The 25,415-nt window shown below is 39.3% G+C and overlaps 1 protein-coding gene across 1 annotated transcript in view; it reads left to right on the plus strand.

The window, feature by feature from the left end:
- clstn2a (calsyntenin 2a) overlaps nucleotides 1–24,891 on the plus strand; it is a 138,153-nt gene extending 113,262 nt beyond the window's left edge. The window contains exons 12-20 of the mRNA XM_018677024.2: nucleotides 9,874–10,036; nucleotides 15,914–16,080; nucleotides 16,392–16,540; nucleotides 19,851–20,056; nucleotides 20,227–20,394; nucleotides 20,569–20,714; nucleotides 20,956–21,076; nucleotides 21,566–21,756; nucleotides 21,929–24,891. Of these exons, the coding sequence (XP_018532540.1) occupies nucleotides 9,874–10,036; nucleotides 15,914–16,080; nucleotides 16,392–16,540; nucleotides 19,851–20,056; nucleotides 20,227–20,394; nucleotides 20,569–20,714; nucleotides 20,956–21,076; nucleotides 21,566–21,756; nucleotides 21,929–22,150 (1,533 nt within the window). The 3' untranslated portion in view covers nucleotides 22,151–24,891. The remainder of the gene's footprint in view (nucleotides 1–9,873; nucleotides 10,037–15,913; nucleotides 16,081–16,391; nucleotides 16,541–19,850; nucleotides 20,057–20,226; nucleotides 20,395–20,568; nucleotides 20,715–20,955; nucleotides 21,077–21,565; nucleotides 21,757–21,928) is intronic.
- Nucleotides 24,892–25,415: the final 524 nt, after the last annotated feature.

A 25,415-nucleotide genomic window follows, 5' to 3' on the forward strand; every position in this document is an offset into this window, starting at 1 on the left:
TTTTCATACAGTAATTTCATGTATAGATCCATATAGTATGAACTCATAGTTTGTATTTACACACACACACACACACACACACACACACACACACACATATATATATCTATATATATTTCCTTGTGCATTGGCATCTGCTGGCATCTGCTGATTGGTTTGTGTGACTAAATTGTCTTCTTGTAATGTTGGATATAGGTACAGTAATTTGTCTCTGGTCTCTATTGTAAGAGCTCTTTATGGCAGCTTAATTTCTCTTTTCTATGCACTATATTTGTATTATTTTAACCTACAGTTGTTTACTTTGAACAATATATTAGTTAATATTGAAATTACATATTACTACTTTGTTGTGCAGTAATAACAAGACCAAACGTTGGATGAACCATTGATAGGAGTTGCTACTCTACCTATTAATGAATAATTAGAAAGTAGAAGAGACTGTTGAGAAAAGAGTTTTGTGGATGGAAGGAAAAGGGAGGAGAGGTGACTATGGGGTATCACAGCTGCTTCTTACTGTCCTTGTTCCTCCAGCACTTAGAAAGGACACTCAATGGCTTCCGTGGCAACTCCATTTAGCTCTATTGATTTTGCAATTCTCCCTCCTGAGAGAGGAGGGGCAGGGAGGGATGAAAGGAAGCTGGCAAAGAGAGAGCGATCGAGAGAGAGGCCTCTATTCTCCATGTCGATTGAACACTCCCAAGAAATGTCACATCTGACACGAACCTCAGTGTATATATGAACATAACCATGCACACACACACATACACACACATGCACACCTATTTTCCTCCCTACCTCTCTTTCAGCCTTGTGGACTAGAGGATGGATCACTCCTCTTTACAAACATTATTCACTCTCCTTGAGTTGAGAGAGCCTGTCAGTACAATCCAGCTGTCCAAAAGATCCTCACTCAAAGTCCCACAAGTCCCACACAAATCAAGATTTGTGTTTCTAATGTCCTGTAAACCAAAGATGGTAGAAATGTGTCAAGCACAGTCAGAAAGCAACGGGGAGAGGAAGAAGAAAAAAAAAAACATACAAAACAAAAAGAAGATAAAGAGAAAATCATTTTTTCCCTGACTGGGCATGCATTTCAAGTTTGAATAGCTTTCTATGTTTGCCCAGCTTAGTGAGATAAAGAACAAGTGTGTGTGTGAGAGAGAGAGAGAGACATGGTGTTTTGTTATTTACTCACTGCAGGGACCTTATAGATAGAATAGGAAAAATCCATGTTAACAGAAGGGTTGGAGGTGAGACAAATACACAGTATTTTTCTCAGCCAAGGCCTGAGATTTGAAAAAGATTAAAAGAGCCAATGATTTATTTGTGCTGGCAGCTGTTTCGCGTCAATCCAAGATAACTGTACAATTGGCAGGGCGTGGTGGCGGGTCACGTGTTGTGAATCACAGATAAACTTTCTAATTTCACCAATTATGCAGCTTGAAACAACTGCAGGCCCCCCGCTATTTATCATTCATGTCTGAGTTCGATTATAGGGGCTGAATGTTGGAGGAGTGCAAAATCCCCCTCACTGCTTGTCTTTATAGCATCTACAATTATCTGTCTTATCTGCCTGCTATTACCATGCTTGTTGTGCCATGGCTTGTTCTCTGTCCCGTGTTGATTAGAAGCCTCCCTTTGTTTCTCAGGAGATTAATTGGATGGCGTTGGTGGCGTGTGTGTGTGTGTGTGTGTGTGCATGTATGTATGTTGTTGCTTCTCTGCCTGTTTGTTGTAGATACCAGGAGAGATTGAAGTGCCTATTCAGAGTGTGATTTAGTTCCATCTCAAACACAACTCAAACCAACTGATAAATGCTTCACTTGAGTTTAAACTTATTTGCATTTCATACATCAATTCTCAAAACAATGCAGTCAGCAGTATAGTGGCAGTTTGCTTTTAAAGGTTAAAGCAAAGAGCATCTGAAAAAAGTGCAAGAGGGATGTGTTTGTTTGTCACATGTGAAAAAAAATGCATTTTCAAAAAATCTCCTTGAAATGATGTTCTTTTTGCTGCATAAAAGACACACACAAATCTGTAATTTCTCTCAGCTGGTAACATGTTTTCTGTGACATTGCTGTGTTTATTCACTTTTCAGTGTTAATATTATGTGCAAAGAATCACTCTAATTTTGCAAGTCATCCCATTGCAAGGACTCAGGATGCAGCGTGCTTCAGAATAAAAGAATACTAGCTGGCAATGATGAAACACATTCTTGGCTTTTCTGTGAGAGCAAAAGAGAAAAAGACAGAGAGCAACAGAGAAGATATTGAGCATTGCCTCTGGCGCATACATTTTCAGTGTATGTGTGTGTTTATTTCATTTCTAGCTTCTATTTTTCAAATGACCTCATTTGAGAACAGCTGTACCCTGTCTCCTTTAGGTGCTTCCTGTGTTACTCCCATGTAGAGCTGCTCCATTTCACTAAATGTAAATGTCTTTGCAGTGTGTGTGTGCTGAGGTGGGGTACTTAATGCCACTATCTGCTACTTATATACCACTCACCAGACATGCTGAGTGCACTATAAGCACTACATAAGCATCCAGTCAGCATACTAATGTATTGACCGCTTGTTTCCTCTGTCTCTCTATTTTCTGTTTTCTCTCCATCTCTCTGTCTCAGTGTTTGTCTAGTCTCCTTCCTCTCTACCTCCTGTCTTTAAAAAAGTTATTTTTTATGTTGAATCTAAGGTACAATTTGATTAATTCACTGATATTGCATTGGTTCATTAACCTATAGATAGACAGACAAAAAAATGTTAAAATCCTGCAGATGAAGATAATTTCAAAGCAGACTCTGACTCTGACTCTGAAGACATATTTTGCATTGATCTTATTTAAACAAAGGCCTCACTCCTTTTTGGTTTGGCTTTTCCAGTTGTGTTACTGACATAAATCAGATCACAGATAGCTTCCTTTTATCAACATACACAGACAAAACTGCTGAAAGGAGACTTGATGAATTTTTCAGATAACTATATTTTTCTTTTATAAAACTTGACATTATTTTGTGCATTGTGAGTATTAAATGGTCTGCATGGCAGGCATTTAACTGTGTTGTGCAGTAGAGCAATTGTTGTTGAGCATGTTATCAAAGCCTTGTTTTCTTTCTTTCATTCTTTCTTTTGCTTTTATTTTTCTCTTACTTTCACTATCCTTGTCATTCCCTACCAGCACGCTGACAAATAATGGGCTGGCGTCAATAATGCAGTGCCACAACAGTGGCAGAGGAGACGAGAGCAGAGGAGAGCAGAGGAATGTGAATAGGAACAAAGGAGATGAGAAGAGAGAGAGAAGGTGGAAGAGAGAAGTGGAAGTTTGGAAGGAGTGGTGAGGTGGAAGTGAGGATTGCAGGAGAGGGATGAACAGAAAGTAACTCAGATAAAGGTACACAGAGTAAGACAGATGAGAACACAAGGATGGAGGGTAGTCGTGCCTGAAGGCCAAGCTTCAGATTTACTGAAATGAATCTTATTAATGCTAAATTCACACAAAGTTAGCAGTCAATGGTTTTGTAGAGGACAACAGCAAAAGGAAATTGTCAGCATACAAGGCAAATTCATGCATCAGTCATTACCGATCATTATACCACTCACATCAGCAAAAGACCTTAAACAGGGATACTGTCGGGCGCTGTATTTTACATAAAACAGATCTGAACTCTATTGTGCATGGTTTGTATCCTTCTACCCTCAACCTCCCCAATGCATCAAAATAAACTTGACCCTATTAAAGGGCTCCACAGCAGCCAGCAGGATGTCCTCATTATTCTGTTTATGTCAGCAGCTTTAAAATGTCCCAGTGCTATCTGTGAATAAGGGGTTCTGTTTGCAAGATGCACAATATGCCAATCTGGTTTATTACCTGATTCATATAACCTCTGTTTGACACAAAAATAGAAGGATTCTGCTCTTCTTGTTAGTAATTAGTGTAACATTGTGCGGGCAACATCTAATTGTTGTGCCCGAGATCCTACGGGTGACAACCTTAATTCTGGCCCCCTAACTGTAGAGTATTTTCTGCGTCCAAGTGGCTCTTGAGATCTTCCTTCTTTGATGCCCATCTGTAAGATGTAATAGCCTCTCGTAAATATGCCTTGGCAGATTTCCACAAGATAGACAGGCTTATCTCTGCTGTTTTATTCTCAGCAATAAAACACTGCTATTGCTTCTGTAATATACTAAGAAAGGGAATCTGGTTCAGTGAGGTAAGATATAGTCACTAGCATCTGCGAGCTGAATCTCTATAAGGATGGGAGATAGTTACAGTAAAAGCAGAATGATTACAAAGTGTCTGGAAACCAGTGGTACAGTCCTTGATTGTAAATAATCTGTCTTTGTGAATACCTGAAGGAAGAGACTGTATTTCTTCAATTTGAGGAATAGAGCACTCTCCAGATTTTAGAAATCTAGATCACTAAAAAGTAGACAAAGTTTGGGACTTTGAGAGGTGACGTGTCAATATCAGGGTCAGAAACACAATCACTCCATAGAATTATGTAGGAAGAGACTAATGTAGCAAGAAAATCAGAGAGTTAATACTTTGGAGAGCGGCATGTTCCCCTTAAAGACAGCCAGAAATATATACTGTAGCATTCCTCCCTCTGTGCTCCTGTTTTATCTAAGTTAAATGGAAGAAATTGTGTGAAAAGTACCCTTATACTTTAGAAATTGTAGAATGAGTAGAACACCTCCCTGGCGGTCTCTGTCCTAATTTAAAAAGCATACTCACACAGGTGTTTTTAATTTTCCTGCTGATTAGACTTCTGCTGGTTGATGGGGGTTGGAGTTGTGCTGGGAATGATGTCACTAAACAATTTGTACTAAAAAGAAAAAGTCTTTTTCACCAAAGACATTTTGCCAGACTATTAAAACAATGATGGCTGAATAAGGTTTAGCAGCTTCAGGTCCTGGTATAGTGCGAGCTGGTTCTCCATCATGGCTTAAACTGGGCAGATAATGTGTGTAATCTATGTTTCAATTGTTCTTGTTCTTCATCCTTGACTTCAGAACCCTCACTGTACAGACTCAATTGATCGGTCATAATGTGGCTGCTGGCAATGAAGCATAAGCATGGTTTTGTCCATTGATAATTCCAATAGAGTTTATTCAAGCATTCACCATTACCTTTGCAACAATTCTACTATGAGTGGGAAAATATATGGAGCCACAGGTGCATGGAAGATGAGGACAATATGGTCTGTCGGTTTTAGCCACCTGTAAAATACTTCTCCATTAATACTACTCCAAAAACCCAACTGTCTGAGATCCATGTCATCTGTCATTCAGGCAGTTAATCTGGTTTTGAGACCGCCCTTAAACTGCACATCAACCAGCAACCGAATGGGCAGAAATTCAACCAATTTGTTGCATTTGACCAGTTCAGTCCTAAGATTGTGACAAATCCATTCAGTGACTTCCCAGCTTTACCAGGACACTCAAACAGAACAGCCTAAAAGGTTCAATAAAACTAAGAGGTCGTAGAGGGAGAGGTCAGTCAATCACCGTCTCTACCTGCCCACACAGTCCTGAGAAAAGGGCTAGTCAGACTAAATAATTGAAAGCACCTGTGTGGGCGTGTTATGGGTGTTAATATGCATATTAATATTCAAAAAGGCACTGTCAGTCTTAAAATGACGTCAGTATCAAGATCCAGCATGTTGAGGAGCCAGGATTCAAAAAAGTTAACTGCTCATCATCCCTCTGCACCTTCTTTATGTCCAGTTCCTGGTGTGTTTCCCAACATCTTCTGCTTTTGCCGCCCTCAGCTTGTTCGGTTGACGTTTTTAATGAAATGCTGAAATAAGGCATTTCATACCAGTAATTCTTTTGGCTTTGTCTGAAAAGCAGCTGTTCATTCTGTCTAGAGTAGTTTGTAGTTAGCTGAACCTCTTATCCATTTGGCCACGAAACTGGAGCATTCTGAATGATTTAAGTAAGAAAGATGAACTGTTTTCATTGGAGGAAATGCTCTTGCCATTTTCCACACCTTGCTTCCAGGTATGTTTTTGTTATAGTTTCTCATAAATTACTGTTTCCCTCTCAGTTATGCAGAAAAGAGGTTTAATCCATCAAAAAGGCAGAAATAGTCAACTTTGGAAGTCTATCAAAGAATTACCCCATCTGGAGAGTACTTTCAAAATATTCTGTTTTTGATGTTGGAAAGCAGCAATTTAGTTTGAATAGAAGTCCAAAATGAAAAAAAAAAAAGAATAAATAATTTAAAAATGTACTTAGCAGGGACATGGTCTCAGTGCATCTCTACCTCTGCCTCTATTTCTGTTTCTGTGAGCCTGCAACCTGCTTTGGGACCAGCTCATTACAGCGTTTCAGTGTTCATTGTCTTGTTAAAGTGTTGCAGAGGAGAAATACTTTCATGCTCTCACTGACTAATGTGCCTTCAGACAAGCAGCGTGTATACAAACATGCCTCTGCAGCAAAGAGAGCACAGCTGATGGTATCTACTAATGATGTGTGTGTGTGCGTGCGCGCACCCACACATGTGTGTGCATTTTGTAAGCATTCAAGTTTGATTTCTCATGTTCAGAGAGTCAACAACATTAACAAATTGTGTAAGCTGTAACTTAATTACACTGGTCACATTTACTCATGAAAATGCATATTAAATGAAATATTATAAAATATTATCCGGCCCATGGTGCCTGGTGCCTGTCAGCTTGACATTGAATGATACCTTTGTGTTTTAACATTCACACAATAAAGTCTGATTACGAGTGTATGAAAGCTCCCGGTAAGGATTTTCATGCATGTAGTCACTGTGCGTGCATTTGTATTGTGTTTTGTTCTATTTCTGCATTTCTGTCCAGCACCCACTCCATCAGTAAGTCCACTCGAAGATGGGAAGGTGAGCAAAAAATAAGAGATTACAGGTGAAGCAATCAGATTTACAGTATGAGAAAATTAATGTAACTCGATTTGTTGCTGTCATATCTCTATACTGTCTGAACTCTATTTTTGCCATTTCCCAAAGGTGTGACACATTGTGGCTCTATGGATGACACTGTTGGTCTGTCAGTCCACGACTTTGGCCCAGACTGAAATATCTCACTTATCACTGCCAATTTAATCATATTTCTATCAGCTGTACTTTGTGTTTAGTGCTAATATTTGCATGCTAACACACTAAGTTAAGATGATGAACATGGTAATCACTGTACTTGCTAAACATCTACACATTTGCGTTGCTATTGTGAGTATTTAGCACGTGTTAGCATTTGCAACCTCACATGACTGCTAACGTGTAAACTCTTCTGTAAAGTCTTGTCTCACACATGACAGAATTTGTTTTTATCAGATTTTTTTTACCCTGGCTGTACGCCCAAAAGGTAGCAGGAAAAACATTGTCAAAGTCAAAGTCCAGCAAGTTCAAAAAGATCAAATGGCTCTCGTAATTTTATTTTTTCAGTGTCTATTTTAAGCCCTTTGACCTTGCCCCAAAAAGGCCCTGGCATAGGGAGTGTGAACTGATACTGTGTTTCAACAGGGAGAGGTCAGCAACATTAGAATGATGTAAATCTAATCGATGAATCAGCGCAGTTTTATATTTTCCACTGTTGGGAAGTTAGAGCAGTACAGGCAAAGTGGTGGAAGAGAGTGAAAGGGGAAGAGCAAGAGAAAGACTGGCAGCCAAGTCATTTCATTATTTGTAATTTATTGTTAGATTTGTGCCTGTGTTTTTCACTAAAAGCCCTATGTATTGTGGAGCTGTTGAACTATTATCAGGTCATGCTTTTATAAGCTTCACATAATCAGTGCTTTGGGAATATTAAGTGCAGTATAGGGGGAGAGAGTCACCAACACAAATAGTGCAGATAATTGTAGAGACACGTTACTTTGCCCTCAACTCCACAGGCAGTCAGCCAACCAGCAGCTAATCGAAAGTGGCAATTCATTCTGTCTAGTCTAGCACACGCACAAAGCCTGAATGTGAGCTGATGAAAGCTGTTAATAATGCAATAATTCAGTACATGATGCATATATATATAAATTTTTTGTTTTTAAACTGTCAGGGCTTGAATCATGAGGTTTAGATCTACTTGTGGTCATATAACTTCCTTATATTAATCCATAGAAACCAAAGTAATGAGGCATATTTACCGCAGTATCTGCCGAGAGATGTGAAACTGTGTGGGAGGGGTGTCTGTGATATCCTGTGGGAATTTCTGTGTCTTCACAGTCGTAAAGAGTGAGACTCTACATTCTAAATCAAACATCCCTGGAGATTCCTGGTTGCTCCAGCACAAGCCTCAACCCCATTAGTTCATATCATAGCTTGAATAAACTACCAATGTGTGTGTGTGTGTGTGTGTGTGTGTGTGTGTGTGTGTGTGTGTGTGAGTGTGAGTGTGAGTGTTTGTGTGTGTGTTGGGGAGGGGGCTTAGAAAGAAATCTAACAAATGAAAATCCTTGTGAATGTTATATCCTTTCCTGCTGTGTTTTCTCTGTGCATCTCAAATTAGAAGATATTCTCCTTTTCACTGCAAATAAACAGTTTGCTGTTAATTCATCCGACTCCTTCACACCAGAGTGATTACAGCAAAACAGATGCCACTGCCATAATAAAGGAAAGAATAACAGGAGGACTTATAAATCCTTTAAGACTTTACTAGGCTGCTAAACCCTTTTGAAACTGTATTTACCTATCTGGAAATATCACCTTATAAACTGAGAGTCTGAGTGGTTTAAGTTGATGTACTGATATTTTTCAAATCTCACTGTGATCCAGTAAGAACCGGCCTTGTGTTACACGTGTGCTGTTGCTTTCACGACCCTGTGCTGTGTTGTATGTGTTATTCATCCTTTCAGCCAGTTTAATAAATGATAGCAGCATTCCTATTTAACATTTTTCTACTGTATGACTGCATGATATCCTAACATGCAGTCAAACACAGGGCAGATGTTTTTCAGCACACAGTGGTTAACTAGTAAAGAACACAGAGAATTTAGGTCCCGAGGAGGCAGAAATTCCAAATGAATGATAATTATATCCCTTAACTGCTGGATCTGTGGCAACTATTCTCTAACATGCCATATAAACATAAAAAAGTGATAATAAAAAGTCAGTTTGATATTCATATGACCATGAAAAAACTCTGAGTTTTGGATTATTGTTTGGACAAAACAAACAGTGTCATCTTGCGTTCTGGGAAATTATATTAGACATTTTTTTCTATTTTCTGACATTGTATAGAAAAAGCAAATAATTGATTAATAGAGAAATTATCTGGAGGATAAGCAATAAAGAAAATAATTGTTAGTTGCAGCCCTAAAGTCAGCAAAGTAGTAAATATGTTTTGGTGTTATTGCTGTGGCCCTAGTCAGGGGAAAGTGTGTGCGTGTGTGTTTGTGATGGGTAAAAAGGAAGGGGAAATAGAGAGAACAGGATGGATCCTTAGAAGCTCTCCAAATAATCAAAGAATGTTTGTGATGGTTGATAAAAATTGTGTGGCTCACGGGTCCTCTGCAGCCGTGTTTGTCACTCAACGTGTGCCTTTAATGAACAGCTCATTAGACGGAAACCTCATTAGCTATCTGACGACAGGGAGCAAATGATCCAGGGATGATGAGCAGAATTTGTTGCATCTATTTCACTGAAGGTGGGAAGACAGGGAACATTCAAAGATGCGCCTTCAGTTTCGGCTGCATGATTGGAGTAAATATCATCATCTTCATTACAGCAACCCTATAAGTATAATCCTCCATGGGGAAAATACTCCTAACCCTAATAAAACTCTGAAAAATGGAGTGTAGTTGCTGGAGTGATGAATATGCATATTATGCATATGAATGCATAATAAGTAGTCTGATAGCAGAGGTACTGTATAATAACATGACTATCTTTCCCCTTTTGCAGATCTGTGACAAGGAATGGCACTATTATGTGATCAACGTGGAATTTCCTGCAGTGACACTATTTGTGGACGGTGTGACCTATGAACCCTACCTGGTGACGGACGACTGGCCGATCCATGCCTCAAAGATTGATACGCAGCTGACTGTGGGTGCCTGCTGGCAAGGTCAGTGTGTGTGAGTGTGTGCGTGTGTGTATCTAAAAATATACAGTCGCTTTAGTGTAATGCAGAAATTTGCTCAAAGCATGAAAGAAGATGAAATCAGACAGGGGTAGGACCCGTGTTATTAGATTGTGTTGTTGGGATTGTTTATGGCTATACTATAACCTGACTATTTGTCTGTTTTATATGCAGCAGCCTCCTCAGCTCCAGGTTATGGCATTTATTTATGTACTGCACATTAAATTAGGAAACCAGTTCCTGTGGGGCTATTTTCACCAAAAGGATCCTCATCAGTACAGGAGAAACATCATTTTTATCACTTCATTTAAACACACTGTAGTTTGTTTCATTATATAATTGGTTTATGACTCCATATTGACAGATATATAAACACATACATCAAGATAATAAATCCACTCTTTTTACCAGTGGACTTAATGTTCTCCCTTTATCTGTTTTTAACTGCTCCTCTTTCTCAGGGGCAGCTCTGTTTGAATATGAAACTTTACTTCACAATTTAATTTTTCACATTTCACACAAAGAACATTTGCACCACTAAAGCAGCACCGTAAGGCATTAAAAGCAAAACGTACTATTTTGATCAGAAACTCTGCAACTCTCAAAACAGGAAATAATTACTTGGCACAGAAACACAATTGAGCATGTCAAGCAATCAGTGCACTGAAATGTGTAATGAAATGTAATGTAATTTTTTCAAAGCAGGACAACTAATGGGGCTTCAAGAGGCAGAATAATGAGAACACAGTTTGCAGGTGTGGTGGTCAAAAACCTGCTGGTTTTTTCTAATATACTGGGAAGAGCAGCCTGATGTGATGATGACATGTGGTAAACACAGAGAAAATGCATCAGCAAAGAGGTACAACAATTTTTTTTTTTCCAAATTACATTTGAGGCACAAACAGAGAGAGGGAGAAAGCAGGAGACTTGCTGTTTAGATAAATAAAGAGATTAAGATTTATGCCCCAGGGCTGCAAGTATTTCTTCTCTGAAATGGAGAAGCACAAGCCGAGAGGGTATCAAGCAGGAAATTCTGCACGTCGGCTCCAGCGGCAGGGAACAAGAGCGAGTAGTGATCACATTGGAATGAATAAGAGCTACCCTGCTGCCATGTTTATGAGTTGAATAATTACACAAAAGTGCTTTACAGGAGGGCAGAATGAGACAGTGGTGATCCATTCCGCAGCTTGCTTAAATAACACTCGCCAGTCATCATCCAAAGCTTCAATCCTGATGGTATTTTGGTTGCTGTTTAAATTTCTTTTCATCCTGTGCCTGATTGCAATTTTCTTTTTGTCGTCATCATTTTCTTCCTTGCTTCATCCAGCCTGCTCTTTCTGCCTCTTTCCATGAATCTCTGATTGTGAGAGAAAGCCCTGAAGGAAGGATTAGCTGGAGTGAATGGAGGACAACTTTGCCAGCTATTACATCCCAATGAAGCCGCTTTAAGCTTCACTAAGCCGCAACTGATAACTTTGCAGGCCATTAGCGAGCAAGATTGCCTTTCAGAGTCTCTCATTTCTCCGTCCCCTTTTCCCCACAATCAACAACATAATGATGAGACATGTGGAGCGAATGGCATTCAGACTGTACTTTCACTGCCCTGAAAGCAAAAAGAAGACGCGTGTTGTCACCGCACAAGGTTAACAAGAAAATGGTTTGGTTTGTGTGTTCTTGGTTGTTGGTGTTTCTTAAGCAGTTTTCTGTGGCAGTAAGCTTCTCTTGAGTTAGAATGGAAAATGTGTGTTTACCATCTCATTTCATTTGCAGGAGAAAGGTGGGTGTGAACTTTCAAAGCAGCTCTACAGTGTGCAAATACTTAACCAAAGCAGAGGCAGCACAGAGAAGGCATCAAAAAGAGCGTGGGGGGATTTTATGTGGAGAATGAATACATCACTCAACGTATGCGATCAGTAATTTGCAGCTCATATAGAAGGACAATGTGCTATTTGTTTAACATGCTTTTAGCAAACACAGATATGAGAAAAGAACTGTCAAATGTAATACACCAGTACATTGCCACAAGCATAAACAGTATTTGTTGCTTGAACTGAGGGTAATCCACTAGAACTTTCTCATTTTGACTCGCCACGGCAGGAAAAACAAATGCAGCCATTATTATGGTCACAGTGTCTGCCATGAGGACGTTCAGCAGACAAACAAGCTTAAACAGGATCTGGTTGTGGGATCAATTGAGAATCTTTGTGAGTGTGGATGTAAATGTGTTTACAAGTAAGAAAACAAGTAAAGTAAAGGACAAGAGACAGTGTTCCCACTGACAGTCTGCACAGCTTTTAATTAGACAGAAACAAAATATTCTACATGTTTTCATTTACACTTGTTTTGACAGCCTCAGTCCAGGGATTGAAAATGTGCAGTATTAACTAACTTGTTTACTACACTGTCAGTATCTCAGGGCAAATGAAGTCATTATTTATTATTTGGTTACTTGGACTTATTTAAAAAAAAAAAAATCAAATCAAAATAACTATAATGCTTGGATGCTTAATTTAATATAGTGCTAGTAAATCAACATTTGTACTGATTGTTTACTAACTGATTTTCTTATATAAAGAAGCTGTGTGTAGAAGATCATATAAATTGTGGCACGTATACTCTTCTACTTCTCCTGTCCTTTTATCCTTTTTTTTTCTAGATTATGCATGTCTAGACACACGGAAATCAGAAATATCAGTCTGCTCTTAGTCCCTGATTTGCTGAATCACAGAGGCCTTGTCTTGATGAAAACCTTTCAACAATGCATTTGTCAGAGAGATGAAGGAGAGTAAACTGCAGAATAATGATGGATGTTTCTCCATTTGCAGAGAGAAAGGGAGATGATGGTCATGCAGTTCAGTGTGCCCCTACTTACACCTGCTATCATCTCAAAAACACAGTTCTCACCATGTCTGCTGCTAATGCATGGCCAAAAATAATATAGAATAACAACAGTAATCTGCTTATAATGAGGTGGACAGTCTTGTGGTTGTGCCTATGTAGAAGCAAACAATGTCACAGTGGACACAAAGGGAGTAATAGATCTACACAGTTCTAATAAACACACTTTAAATTTTTAATAAGTGTTGTTAATGTAATTAATCTCAAACGTCTTTATCATAACACTCCATTTTGTTATTTTTGTGAGTCAGATATCAGACATGAGGTGGAGGAGCCCGAGCACACCAAACACATCAACAGTGTCTTTCATTGTATCTGCCAAAAAGCCTTGATTACAGAAAATGTTCTTGTAAGAAATGTAGACATAAAATTCTTCCTCAGGGTTGACACCAGAGGCGGCCACATCTTGTTATATGTATTTGATGTAGTGCGATATTGAAGTGCTATGCTAAACCGCAACCTCAGCATTGTAGTATTTGATTAGTGACTAAGCTGAGGAGTATGCTACTTTTTTCTTGTCACACAGCTTGTCGGTGAGTGTGAAGCAGCTTTGTGCAACACTTCATGAAATTTGATGGGTGTTCTCTGTTAAAGTTAAGAGATCCTCCTCATCCAAAGACATTATTCACTAATATTTGACCATCTATAAATATGAATAACAAGTTGATGTTTATTTACAGTGGCAACTCTGCTGCTTTGCAGTTCAGCAGCATATTAAACACTATAATGTTATTTATATTTCTGCACAGCTTTCTTCCAAGCTCACAATAGTACGCTAGCTCCATATATTTTAAAGCTTACTGTATAATATGTGCAGTATGTACAACCCGATGGCTCTTTGAGTACATTCTAACCTTGTGCACTCATTCACCATCATGATCAGCCTTTACTCACTGGTGTTTTTCCTGCATCTCACAGCAGTTGTTCAGTGTCTCTGAACTCTGTGACAGGATCTTCTCTCTCAGCTCTACATGTATACTGTACGTCCTTGTATGATTCATATTGACAGAGCTGAGAGAGTAGATGCCTCCAGCCCTGTGCAGTCAGACTGGTAGCTGCTGTTCAGAATAACATCTGCTGTTACCATCTACCCTTCCCCTGAACCTCACTGTACAGAATAGTTTTATACCAGGAGAACCTCAAGTCTGTGTTTAGTGAGTTAGTAACCTTAAACAGCAACATTACTGAGTCAACATTCAGTGACACTGAGGAAGTTTTACCCAGTAGGGAAGAAAAAAAGGATTTTTTTTTAGTTTCCACATCCACATAGAGTTGCACTGTGTGGTTGTTGTTAGTCTAGTTTACTGTAGAATTGTATTAAGTTTCAACAGAAATCAACACTTTGTTCAATTATTTTACATCTCATTAAAGTCAGTAAAGAAGTTTAAAATAAATCTGGTTAATAACATTACCAAACACTGTCATCCATTTTTCATTGTTTTTTTTTTTGTTTTGTTTTGTTTTTTTTTTTTTTTTTGTAATTCTGAACCAATATCAACAATATTATATTTTTCTAAATCTCATATTTTGGGTAACAAAAAAATTGCAATATTAAGTACCATTTAAGTTGTCAGAGTGCAAATAAAGTCTCTCTAAAATCTTACATGTGTAACTTTAGAAACCATGATATTTTCAGGACACTATGCCACTGTGACATATTTGTATTTGCTACTGAATATAGTTTAGAATATAAATAGAGGCTGAGATACATTCAGTGCTGGTGTTATTTACATCACTTAAAGGAGCCTTGACCTGAATGTCACCCTTCTCTGGAATTTGTCAAAATATTTAAGCCATAGTTGACCTACATCTGAAAGACTTACATTGGAAGTCATTTGTGTTGAGTGGACCAGACCTTTATGATTTGGTAAAAAATGACACACTTCATCACAAGTGGTGAAATTATGCTGCAGGGCTGAGCTGACCTGTGCTGCAGGAAAATCTGGTGCTTTGTATGAAAAAAGTAGACTCTTAAGAAGATGTCAGGGCTTGACTGAATTTTTGATGGAGCTGACGCCACAGACTGCAGCTCTTCGCACTCTCTGAGACTGTGCCAATGTGTTGCCTTGCCCTAGAGGTTCCATTTATTTTGTATGAAAGGATGTATTTCCCACTTGCTGCAGCAGTTGCAGAACGTTTCAGGGCAAGTATGCATTACATCTGTCAAACCTGTGTATCAAGTTCAAACCCTGACAAAATGTGTCAGAATAGTTGCTGTTGCTCGGTGCTGGAAATGTATCCTATAATATTTGCTTTAAACTTGTGATCCTATTATGCTACCTATTCTTAGGTATAGCCTTTTCTCTTTATTTAACAATATTACACAGTTATTGTCACCTACTCCCACAACATATTTAGTGTAGGACAACAGATAGCAAAATCCACAGATGTGATTATGAGCTTTTCAGTCATGGTGTCAGTCTTTTGTTCTTCTTCTTCTTCTTTTGTTTCAAGTTACAAGAATTTCATTATTCACTGTCATCTGTGTATTTAAAAAAACATGATTTGGTTATCTGTTCAAACCAGTTTCATACTCTGAAAGAGGTATGTATCTGTCTATGGACCACATATAATACATTATACAACTATGAGAACAGTTTTTCATTATCAAGGCAATCAAATGACATTTATTTCATGTCGTGTTTCAGAACTAGTGTCAGAAATGTTTCACAAGCTTCTTTTCTTACCACAGTTGTAAACTCAGGAAAAAATAAGCACTGAATTCTTCATATCTTACTATCCACTGGGTCTTGTAAGCTTTTTCTAAAGCAGATTCACAGACTATGTGCTTTTCCCTTGGAAACATACATAATAAATGTTGTTGTCTCTGTTACTCAATCTGTTTCTATCCAATTGTCCTTTTTCTACTCACTTCTACTCTCCTGCTTTCTACTTTTTTCCTTAACCCTTTCTTCTGTTCTCTTCTCTTCTCTTCTCTTCTCTGCCTTCCCTCTCACCCATCAGGCGGTGAGGTAGCAACCCCAAGGTTCACCCAGTACTTCCATGGCAGCCTGTCAGGTCTGACAATCCGACCAGGCCGCATTGAAACCCAGAAGGTTATCTCCTGTCTGCAGGCCTGCAAAGAAGGCCTTGATATAAACTCCCTTGAAAGCCTAGCTAAGGACATCAAGGTGCGTGGAAAAAATAGAGACAAGGTTCCCAATACACACACACACACACACACACAGACTCCACACTTCCTCTGTAGGAAAAGAAGTAAGACAGTGTATTCTCTCCGGGATTCGTGTGTCACTTTTAAGCAGAAAAGGCTGATGGTGTTTGTGCAGAAGTATCATTAGCTTGATGATGTTCTTCTATAGCAAGCATCCCTTGAATTCAGTAAGACACAGTGGATGTAAACATTCAGTTACAACATAAAGTTGTTTGATCTGGATCTCTTTGTTTCTTTGAGGACAAATTGTGTTTGTGTATGTGTGTCCAGTTCCATTTTAATCCTGCCCAGTCTGTGCTGGTGGTGGAAGGAGAGGATGTGGACAGCATCAACACAGCTATGACCAAAGTTTCCTACATCAACTCTCGCCAGTTCCCCACAGCAGGCCTCCGACGGCTGCACATCACCACCACAGTACAGTGAGTACACAAACTGTACATCTGCACGACATCAGGTTTCAGGTTCACTCAGCTCCATGTGTTCACATCTGCCCAGTTCACATTCACTCAGCAGCTCCACCAGTGCAGCTGTGAGTTCACTGTTTTTTGTTTTCTATTAGCACAGTTTTACTGTTTTTGTTCATAACAGATCCAGTCACTTAGGTGGGACGCCACCAGGTAAACCACCCACTTTTCTGTTAGACTTTGTCCAGCATTAATATTTACAACCACTATAGGCCACTAAAAAAGCAGAATATAATATAAATATATTTAGATTAGTTGTATTATAGCGTGTGTGTGTGTGTGTGTGTGTGTGTGTGTGTGTGTGTGTTTGCCCATTAGTTTGTGGCTTGATTTTAACTTGAATCAGTGTAAGTTGTGTCTCTGTGTGTTTTCATTACACAGGCTGCACAGTGGTTAGGTAAAGAAGATACTTGTTTATGTGCAACAGTGTGTTGCTGGGTGGTACAGAGACCTGTTTGATGTGCAGCTGTGCATTTAACAATCAGGTCTATGGTGTTTGATTTCTCCCGCTTTTGTGTTTGTATCAGATGCAGAGCTCTGCTGTGAATGTACTAGTTACTTTGCAGAGTAAGATTTTAACTCTACCACACACATCTTGGTATAGGACTGCACCTTTAGCAAGTATTAAAGTCAGAGGGAGCTGTGAGGTCTCTAAACTATCCTTAGGGCACTAATGTGAAATGTTGCATACATAATATATAAATGGATGGTCACATATGGTACAAACAGCCAGATGAGTGGTGGTTACAGCATTAAAAGAAAGGCTCTGTCAGATATGTTGTGTCTGTCTTTGTCTTAAAGCCACAGAACTCCCGGTGAGATGGCAGAGGATGGATCATTAGTGTAAAACAGACCAGCTGGCCATTAGGAACATTAGACCTTCTGGTGATTGGAGAGACCATATTGCTAGATTCTTCTTTCTTTTGTTTTCTGTCCATTGTTCTCTTTGTGCCTATCTGTATAGCCATCTCTGGATTTAATTTGATTTGATTTGGCTGGATTGAATTGACTTTGTCCACTTTTCCCAATAGATGCAGGTCCCAAGGATGGGTGACATCTGTCAGTCTGTTTGTCCAACATTTGTCCAAAACAAAATATCTTTTCTCTCGGCTTAGATTTTCATGAAATCTACACTTTGATCCACAAACACATATCTTGAAAATGCTGGATTTCTTTGATATTTGCTGTGGATATTCAAAGGATTAATCTTGTTGCCCCCCTGACATTTTCTCTAATGCCACCATCACAGCAAAATTTCCATGTACACACAGGAAATATGAAAGCCCAATGGAAATGCAATTATAAATTAACTGACCAAATAATATGCTTTTGCTATTATGACTGGATTTGTTATTTTCCTCTTGATGATGATATAACCATACATGTGCACTGTATATAAAAAATAACACAATGCCCACAGTCCCTTTAACATCAGAGTGAGAGAGAAATTAAATTTTGTCCCTCTGAGCCATTCAATTTAAAAACCATTGTATTTTGTTATGTTACAATGTCTTTAATTGATTGTTTAAAAACTACTGATTGACTTATGCTTGGACATCATGAACGTGTACTAACTAATAAATTCCTTAATTTGTTAAGTGCTTTATTAAATGGTCTGTTTGAAAATAGAAAGTAATTAGTTAATTAATTTTCTAATTGCAGTTGCAGCCCAGTCTTGATCTGGATTTCCTCCTCAAAGCACTAAACTGTAGCACACTGAATGTAACATGCTTGATTGCATTTGTGTGTGATCCTGTGTGTGTGTGTGTGTGTGTGTGTGTGTGTGTGTGCGCGCGCCTCTATTTGCTTCTCCTCGCACTTGAAGTATTTATTCGTCCTAATGCAAGCTTGTGTGTGTTTAGTTGCATGCCACTTGTGTGTAGGTGAGTGCTTGTTCACGTGTCTGAATATACTCTACGTGTCTGCTCCCGTCTCCACATGCATCTAGCGCCTGTTCATTTTGTTGAGCAGCAAACGCAGGCAGGTCAAATCAGCTTAGATGTGCGCTGGTCGATAAAGTGAAACGAGCTTGAGGAGCAGCAGTAGAGGCTGTCTAACTCTGAACAACACTTCACAGCTCCCCTCGAGATAAAGACAGATAGATCCGCCTTCACACTCAGCAGATGTATTGAATCTGCGGCCTGTGACTAAGGAAACAATGATAATACGTAATACTATTACACATTGTTGATGTATTTTTTGTATTCTCCTTTAAGGTGTTATGTTGTTAAAAACTGTTTCCTGTCTCTGTGTCATACATCCTGACCAGTAGCAGGTGTAGTTCAGTGAGAGTTACAACTTCAGTATTCACAGGGTCAAAGCAGAGGTCAGGGCTAATTCCAAATGCTTCATTTAATTGCAACATTTTATTTAATAGTCTAACTTTTTTGCTCTTTGTGATTGTTATTACTTTCTTCAGTTTACATTGAACTCATTTCTAACAGTTAGTAAACCTATTGAGGTTGGGGAACCATTTCTAGTTTTCATATTATTTCCTGATCATAACATAGAGCTAATGTTGTTAAACTCTCACTCTCTCTTATGTGATATTTAAATTTGGGAGAGTGTGTGGTATTTAGATTAACCAGCATGTCAACTAAATTCTTTGAATTAATATGCTTCTGTGTAGAAACTGACTGTTGTCTATTGATAAGGCAGTATGAAAGAACATTCAGGAATCTTTTATTATGGTAATCAGTCATCGTTCCTTACTGGAAAACAACAAGTCGCGACCCCCAGTTCAAACTTAAAGCTTCTGAAAAGCGGCAGGTGTTTGTTTGCTGATGTTTTCTGGTTATTGTCAATCAAATCTGAAACTACACCTGCATAGTGCTGTTGACGCAGTTTAGCTCAGTTTTGTTAAACTCCAAACAAAAAATACCTAAGGATCATTTTTCTAAACTTTAACCATGATTGCTTAGACCTATTTAGTCATGATTTTTTAATCCTGTAGAGAATCACTTTCAATTTTAAACCAAGTTTTCAGGGGCTTTAACGCACACTGTCTGTCCATGTTGTTACTTGATCCTATAATGTGTGGGTGTAATAGATTTTCTTCATCTAAATAATTCTCAAAAAAGAAATGGATTTTCTTACATTTTATGATCAGTATTTTGGGCAAAAAATGCCACAAATACATTTTTTTAAAAAACTAACGCAACATGAATTCTATTAAATCAGGACAAATAAGCAGTGAAGCAGTAACACTGGCGCTGTCACGTCCTGTAACCTCTCCTCTCTTTTTCCGTGTGTGTGTGTGTGTCAGGTGTTTCGGAGAGGACACGTGTCTCTCCATCCCAGACATCAAGGCAGTGGTTATGGTGCTGCCGCCCAGTGAACCGAGAATCACAATTACAGGATCTAATCGACTCGTCAGGCCTGCTGGTGACCTGCGGGGTCCGCTGGGTGTGGCACCCTTCAAAGAGCTTCACATCACCAGCACAGTAATGAAGGGAGACAGCTTCGGTGGATGTGAGTGGAGAGGCCGCACTGGGCTGTTAGGATGTTCTCATGTCACATCAGCTCTGTAGTAATGTCTCAGTTCATGTTACAGTAAATGTGCTCCCAGTTAAAGTAGCAGTTTTATTCTTAGAGATTTTTATGATTTTAAATCAGTTTCACTCATTTTTTCACACATACAGTCCACAGACCAGGTGTGATGGAGGTGATGCACAACCTGGACTACTGTGACATCCTGGTAATTGGAGAGGAACTGAATCCTGAGAAAGAGAGTCTGGAGATTCATCATAGTGCTTTGTTGGGAAAACACCTGGATGCTACCAACTCCACCTCGGGAATTTCAATATATGGTAGGCAGAGAGGACGGGACACGGCAGAAATGTTTTGTGGTGGGCAGACGTAATGAAATGCACCACATTTCCACCTTAAAATTCACACCTGTCATAAGCTGTCAGTTTTATTTATTACACCAACATGGAGTTTGTGTAGCAGCTAGTACAACATTTTTCCCTGTGCGTTACAAGGTGTGGACTCCATGGCCCACTATGAGCAGGCACTGAGACAGGTGCGCTACAGGAACTGGCGACCTGCCACCCTCAGCGAGAGAAGGTTCAGACTCACCTGCTCCGAACTCAACGGACGTTACACCAGCAACGAGTTCATTTTGGAGGTCGGTTACATGTCTTTCATCGCTCCTATTTCAACCTTTTTTCCTTTTCTTCGGGTCACACACTCTTCACTGAATTTTATTTTTAAGATTCATTATTAATAAAGATCAATCTCTAATGCTAACCTAGATCAGTGTTCAAACCACATTGTCCTTTTTTTTCTTAAATCATTTTTGTGATGGCACAAATTGTCATCCACTCTCTCTTCATTGAGGATAATGGCTCTTTGTCCCGCCCCTGCAGGTCAGTGTTCTTCACCACTCGGCACCTGTGGAGCATGTCAATCATATGGCAGCCCAGCCTCAGTACATGAGACCCGTCCATCACCCACTCATGATACACACTTTCAACTCACACGCATCAGGTAAGCCAGAAATGGGACTGAAATGCCAAAGCTGGTGGCAAAAATGTCTAAAACCAGGTATCACTATTTTTTGGGTTTTTTGTTGTTGTTGTTTGTTTTGTTTTTTTTGTTTTTGTTTTTGTTACTTGCTGTTTAAGCCAAATACACACTTAAAAGAGCATCAAACCATCAAATGAGAATGAAAATAACGTTGAAATCACCAGTCCATGGATGGATTTACTCGCTGCAGGTGTGCGGTATATAGACTCAGATCCACTTTTACAGTGCAGTGTGTATAGATTTGTTTGCAGCCTGTCTGATCATAGACTGCTCATGATGTTTGCTCTAATGGACGACCTGTTGCACCCTCACATCTTGAAATGAAATCTGAGAGTAAAATTGTATCATTGCTGAATAGAAAGATGACCAAAACAACAAAAGTTAGACCACAGCTATTAGAAATCAAATTTTATTCAAGGCTAAAAGAAGGCTCCTCTTCTTCTCCTCCAGGAGCAGCACCTCCAGCAGCCACAGTAGTCATCGTGGTTTGTATCGCCGCCCTGGTTGTGATTGTGGTGATCGGAGTGTACAGGATCCATGCCACACATCAGGAGGGGTCCAGAGAGGACGAGGACGAGGTCAAAGACCCTGAGGCGGACTGGGACAACTCTGCTCTCACCATCACTGTCAACCCCATGGAGGTAACTCACAAGTTGTTGACATTGTTGGGTATTTTATTCCTTCCTTGTGTCCACAGTGGGCCGTGTGATGACTTGAAGTACCTGATATTGTTTTCCCCTGATTTATCTTAACTCACCTAACGAATCTAAACTGGATTTGGGACTTTTAACTAAATGATGCTTTGTTTTCCAGAACATAAGAGGAGCTCAGGTGCTGGACGAAGAGGTAAAAGAGGAGAGCCGGGAGGACGAGGAAGAAGAAGAGGATGAGGAACAGGTTGGAGGAATGACAAGTGCTGAGTCAGACAACAGTGATGAAGATGAGGAGGAGGAAGAGGAAGAAGAAAGAGAAGATGTGAAAGAGAGGAAGCAGAAGGGAAAACTTGAGTGGGACAGTTCCTCTGTAACATACTGACCACACACACATATATATAAACATCATAACTACATGTACACAGCACTCTCTACAAGTTTGTCTCTCCCTTTCCCCCTCTCTATCAACCACACACACACACACACACACACACACACACACACAGACACAGACACAAAAACCTAATCTCTGATAAAATTATTTACAATCCATAGCTGGAAATGAGACTTCAAATCGTCCTAGGGTGTTATTTCTAGTGAAACATCGCCCTCTGTTGGACAAAGTCAGAACTACTGAATCAGCTACAGTCCCACAGTGCTTGAACTGTGTCTGTATGCACATTATTATTCACATCAGAGTCAGTGATGCTGAGCAAAACTATATCAAACAAGCACAGTCTTCTCATTGTGTGTGCAAAATTAACTAGAGTAAAAATTACAATCGCGGACAAAATCTTAAATATGGCAACACAAATATAAACACAACAATGATTTATTTTTATCCCAACATTTAATATTTACATGTGTCCTCAGATTACTTTTGTATTGTTTACTTTTCAAACAGATTATCTGCAGGATGGTCAGTTATTAACAGATTTATCAGCGAGATGTATCCACATACATATCCATTGATAAATGTATCCATAAATTTTAAAAATATATTTCCTTCAGCCTATATAGTAGGTATAACATAGCTGTGTTGTCACTCAGTATATATCCTCTGTTCTCATCTTTAACTCAAACCGGATGCTCTTCTGTCTTTAAAATCTGTGTGATCAGTGCTGAGTTTCTCTAAACTCATCACAGTGCTGTGGTTCTGTGGCCTGGGCAAAGACAAACATGTTAATCTCTGACATAAACATTCCACCTTTGTCCTGATTTACAGACAATATAAAGCAGAATAATTAACTATTACATTTTTGGGTTTCTTAGCTAAGTTAATCACTTTTCTATCAGTTTAAAGCTGATTGACAAAGTTGATTGTAATGAAACTACTCGTAGAGTTGGCGGCATTCAAAGCCTGTTTGTTTGCATCTGCGTCCTCCATCGTATCTATTCATACTGTGGCCCGATATAGCCTTTTGATGTTTAGGGTTAGATATTATCTTTCTTTTTCAGCAGATGAAATGATACAGAGATGTTACTGTGTGCTGTCTTTCATTTTTAATTCCATAATAAAGGGAGCCCTCTATGCAATAATGGGCCCGGTAAACAGACCAGGACACAGAAACAGGGGTACTCCAGAGATTTAGACTTTTGAGAGACAGATTTAAAACTGGTTAACGATCAGTGCATAAGAGGCCGAGATATCCTGACCTGACGTCTAGTGCCTAGTATGGGTCAATCTCCAAAAATGCCTGATCCTACACTACCCATAATGCAACTCACTTGCCTGACCTGCCAAACATCTAAATTAGCCCAATACACAAACTTGTAGGTGTTGACTATATTAAATAAAAAAACAAAAAAACTTGCTGTAGCTGAAAATCTCAGAGTAGTGCAGACCTGTAGCAGAGCTGAGATGCTGCAGCTTCTTAATGTGACCTCTGCTAATGTGTCCATAAGACTTTTTCCTGGCCAAACCAAAACAACTGATGATGTCCTCACTGCTGTACGTATATTTCCGACCAGTTTCTCTTTCCCTTCTCATTCCTTTCTCCACAGCATCGTCAGAAAACCACAAATTATGAGCCATCTCCTTTTGTTGCTTGGTGCTTCTGATTTGCAGGTATCACTGATTGTTACCATGGAAACATGGCTCCTAGGGCTAAGTTAGTCAGGTGGCTGTGTGGTTTACTTTTATGATGAGTCAGTCTTTATTTTTATGACATGTCGAATTAACATTAGAGTATTTTAAGAGCGAAATCAAGACTGACCTAACACTACAGACCAGTCTAAACCGTTGTGAAACTGGTTCCAGGTCTTTTTACGCACAACACCTTCAGATTGTAACACAGGCTTTATGTTAAGTTTGTCTCATGTCAAAGCAGTGATAACCCTGAATATAATTTTCTCAGACCTTACAAACCTCCTACACACAGCCACAGATGACATGACACAACTGTTAGGGCTAAGTAGTACAGACCCTCACGAGAAAAACAGGCGGAGTGCCCCTTTAAAGTGAAGACCCACAGAGAAACTTTGCTAAACTTTGTTGGAGAAAAAAAGCAGAGTGATGTGTTTATTTTACTGGTGTTGTCAAGTCCACCGTCCTGCACATCTTCTCCAGAACCACAAGCAGAATCGGAAACTTCACTGATATACTGATATCAATTGCATCTCATTACAGCAGATTCAGTAAATCAGCTCAGACAAACCCCCCATTTAATCCTGTGAGTTTGTCTCCATTCAGATGATCTAAAAAAAAAAATAAAAAAAACCCCACCTCCCTTTGACATTCCCATCTCCACTCAGAGAAGTCCCCTCTCATCTGTTGAAGACAGTATCGGTGACTATTACTCCCTCTGAGCTCTGATACGTCTCCCCGCTCACCTTTCCCTCCTGTCGGCCTTTAAGCACCTGTGATTGTGATGTCATCATTGTGAAACAACTGCCTTGTTTCCCTTGTCCTCCTTTGTCATATTGTGCTTCTGAAAGATTAAAGAGAAAAAAAAAGATTCTTTTACATATAAAAACAAACCCTGTAAAAATGTTGGAGACAGTTATTTTATATATCCGTTTTCTTTTTCTTTTTGTAAACAAAATGGTTGGGATCTCTCTCTCTTTAGTGGTCATCCCACTGCTTTCTGTATATTGACCAATAAAGACTTGTTTTAGACTCTACGCTGCTCTCCGTCTTGTTTGTACAGTAGATGTCTGAAATGAATACATTACATGATTAATAAGCTGCCATTATTGATGTTGGCGAGTTGATGGAATTCATCACATGTTGGAGCTGGATGACTGGGTTTTTATTTGTTTGCATAATAAGCTTACACAGACAGAGCGGGCTATGATTTACATGAGATCACTGCATGTTTACAGCGTTTGTATTTCTGGGCCAGAAAGCTGAGTAATGTAATTGGTTTGCATGTGATGAGAAATTTATATTTGAAGCCTCATTGTTCTGTACGTTACAGCAAAAGACAAAGGAACAGAAAGAGGATAATTTAGGAGATTTTTCAGAGCTCAGTGTCAAATCTAAACCATTTTACAGAAAGGCCTCTGAAGACAAACTTCACAGTGTCTGTGGTGTTGTTGTTGTACAGCTGAACAACAGTCAGTGCTGCATAAGAGCATTTGGCCTCTGTGCGTGACCTTTATTAAAGCTGCAGGAAACAATCTGCAACAAAGTGTGTGTGTGCGCA

This window comes from Lates calcarifer, linkage group LG4, assembly GCF_001640805.2.
Source record: "Lates calcarifer isolate ASB-BC8 linkage group LG4, TLL_Latcal_v3, whole genome shotgun sequence".
In the NCBI taxonomy this organism is placed as follows: Eukaryota; Metazoa; Chordata; class Actinopteri; family Centropomidae; genus Lates; species Lates calcarifer.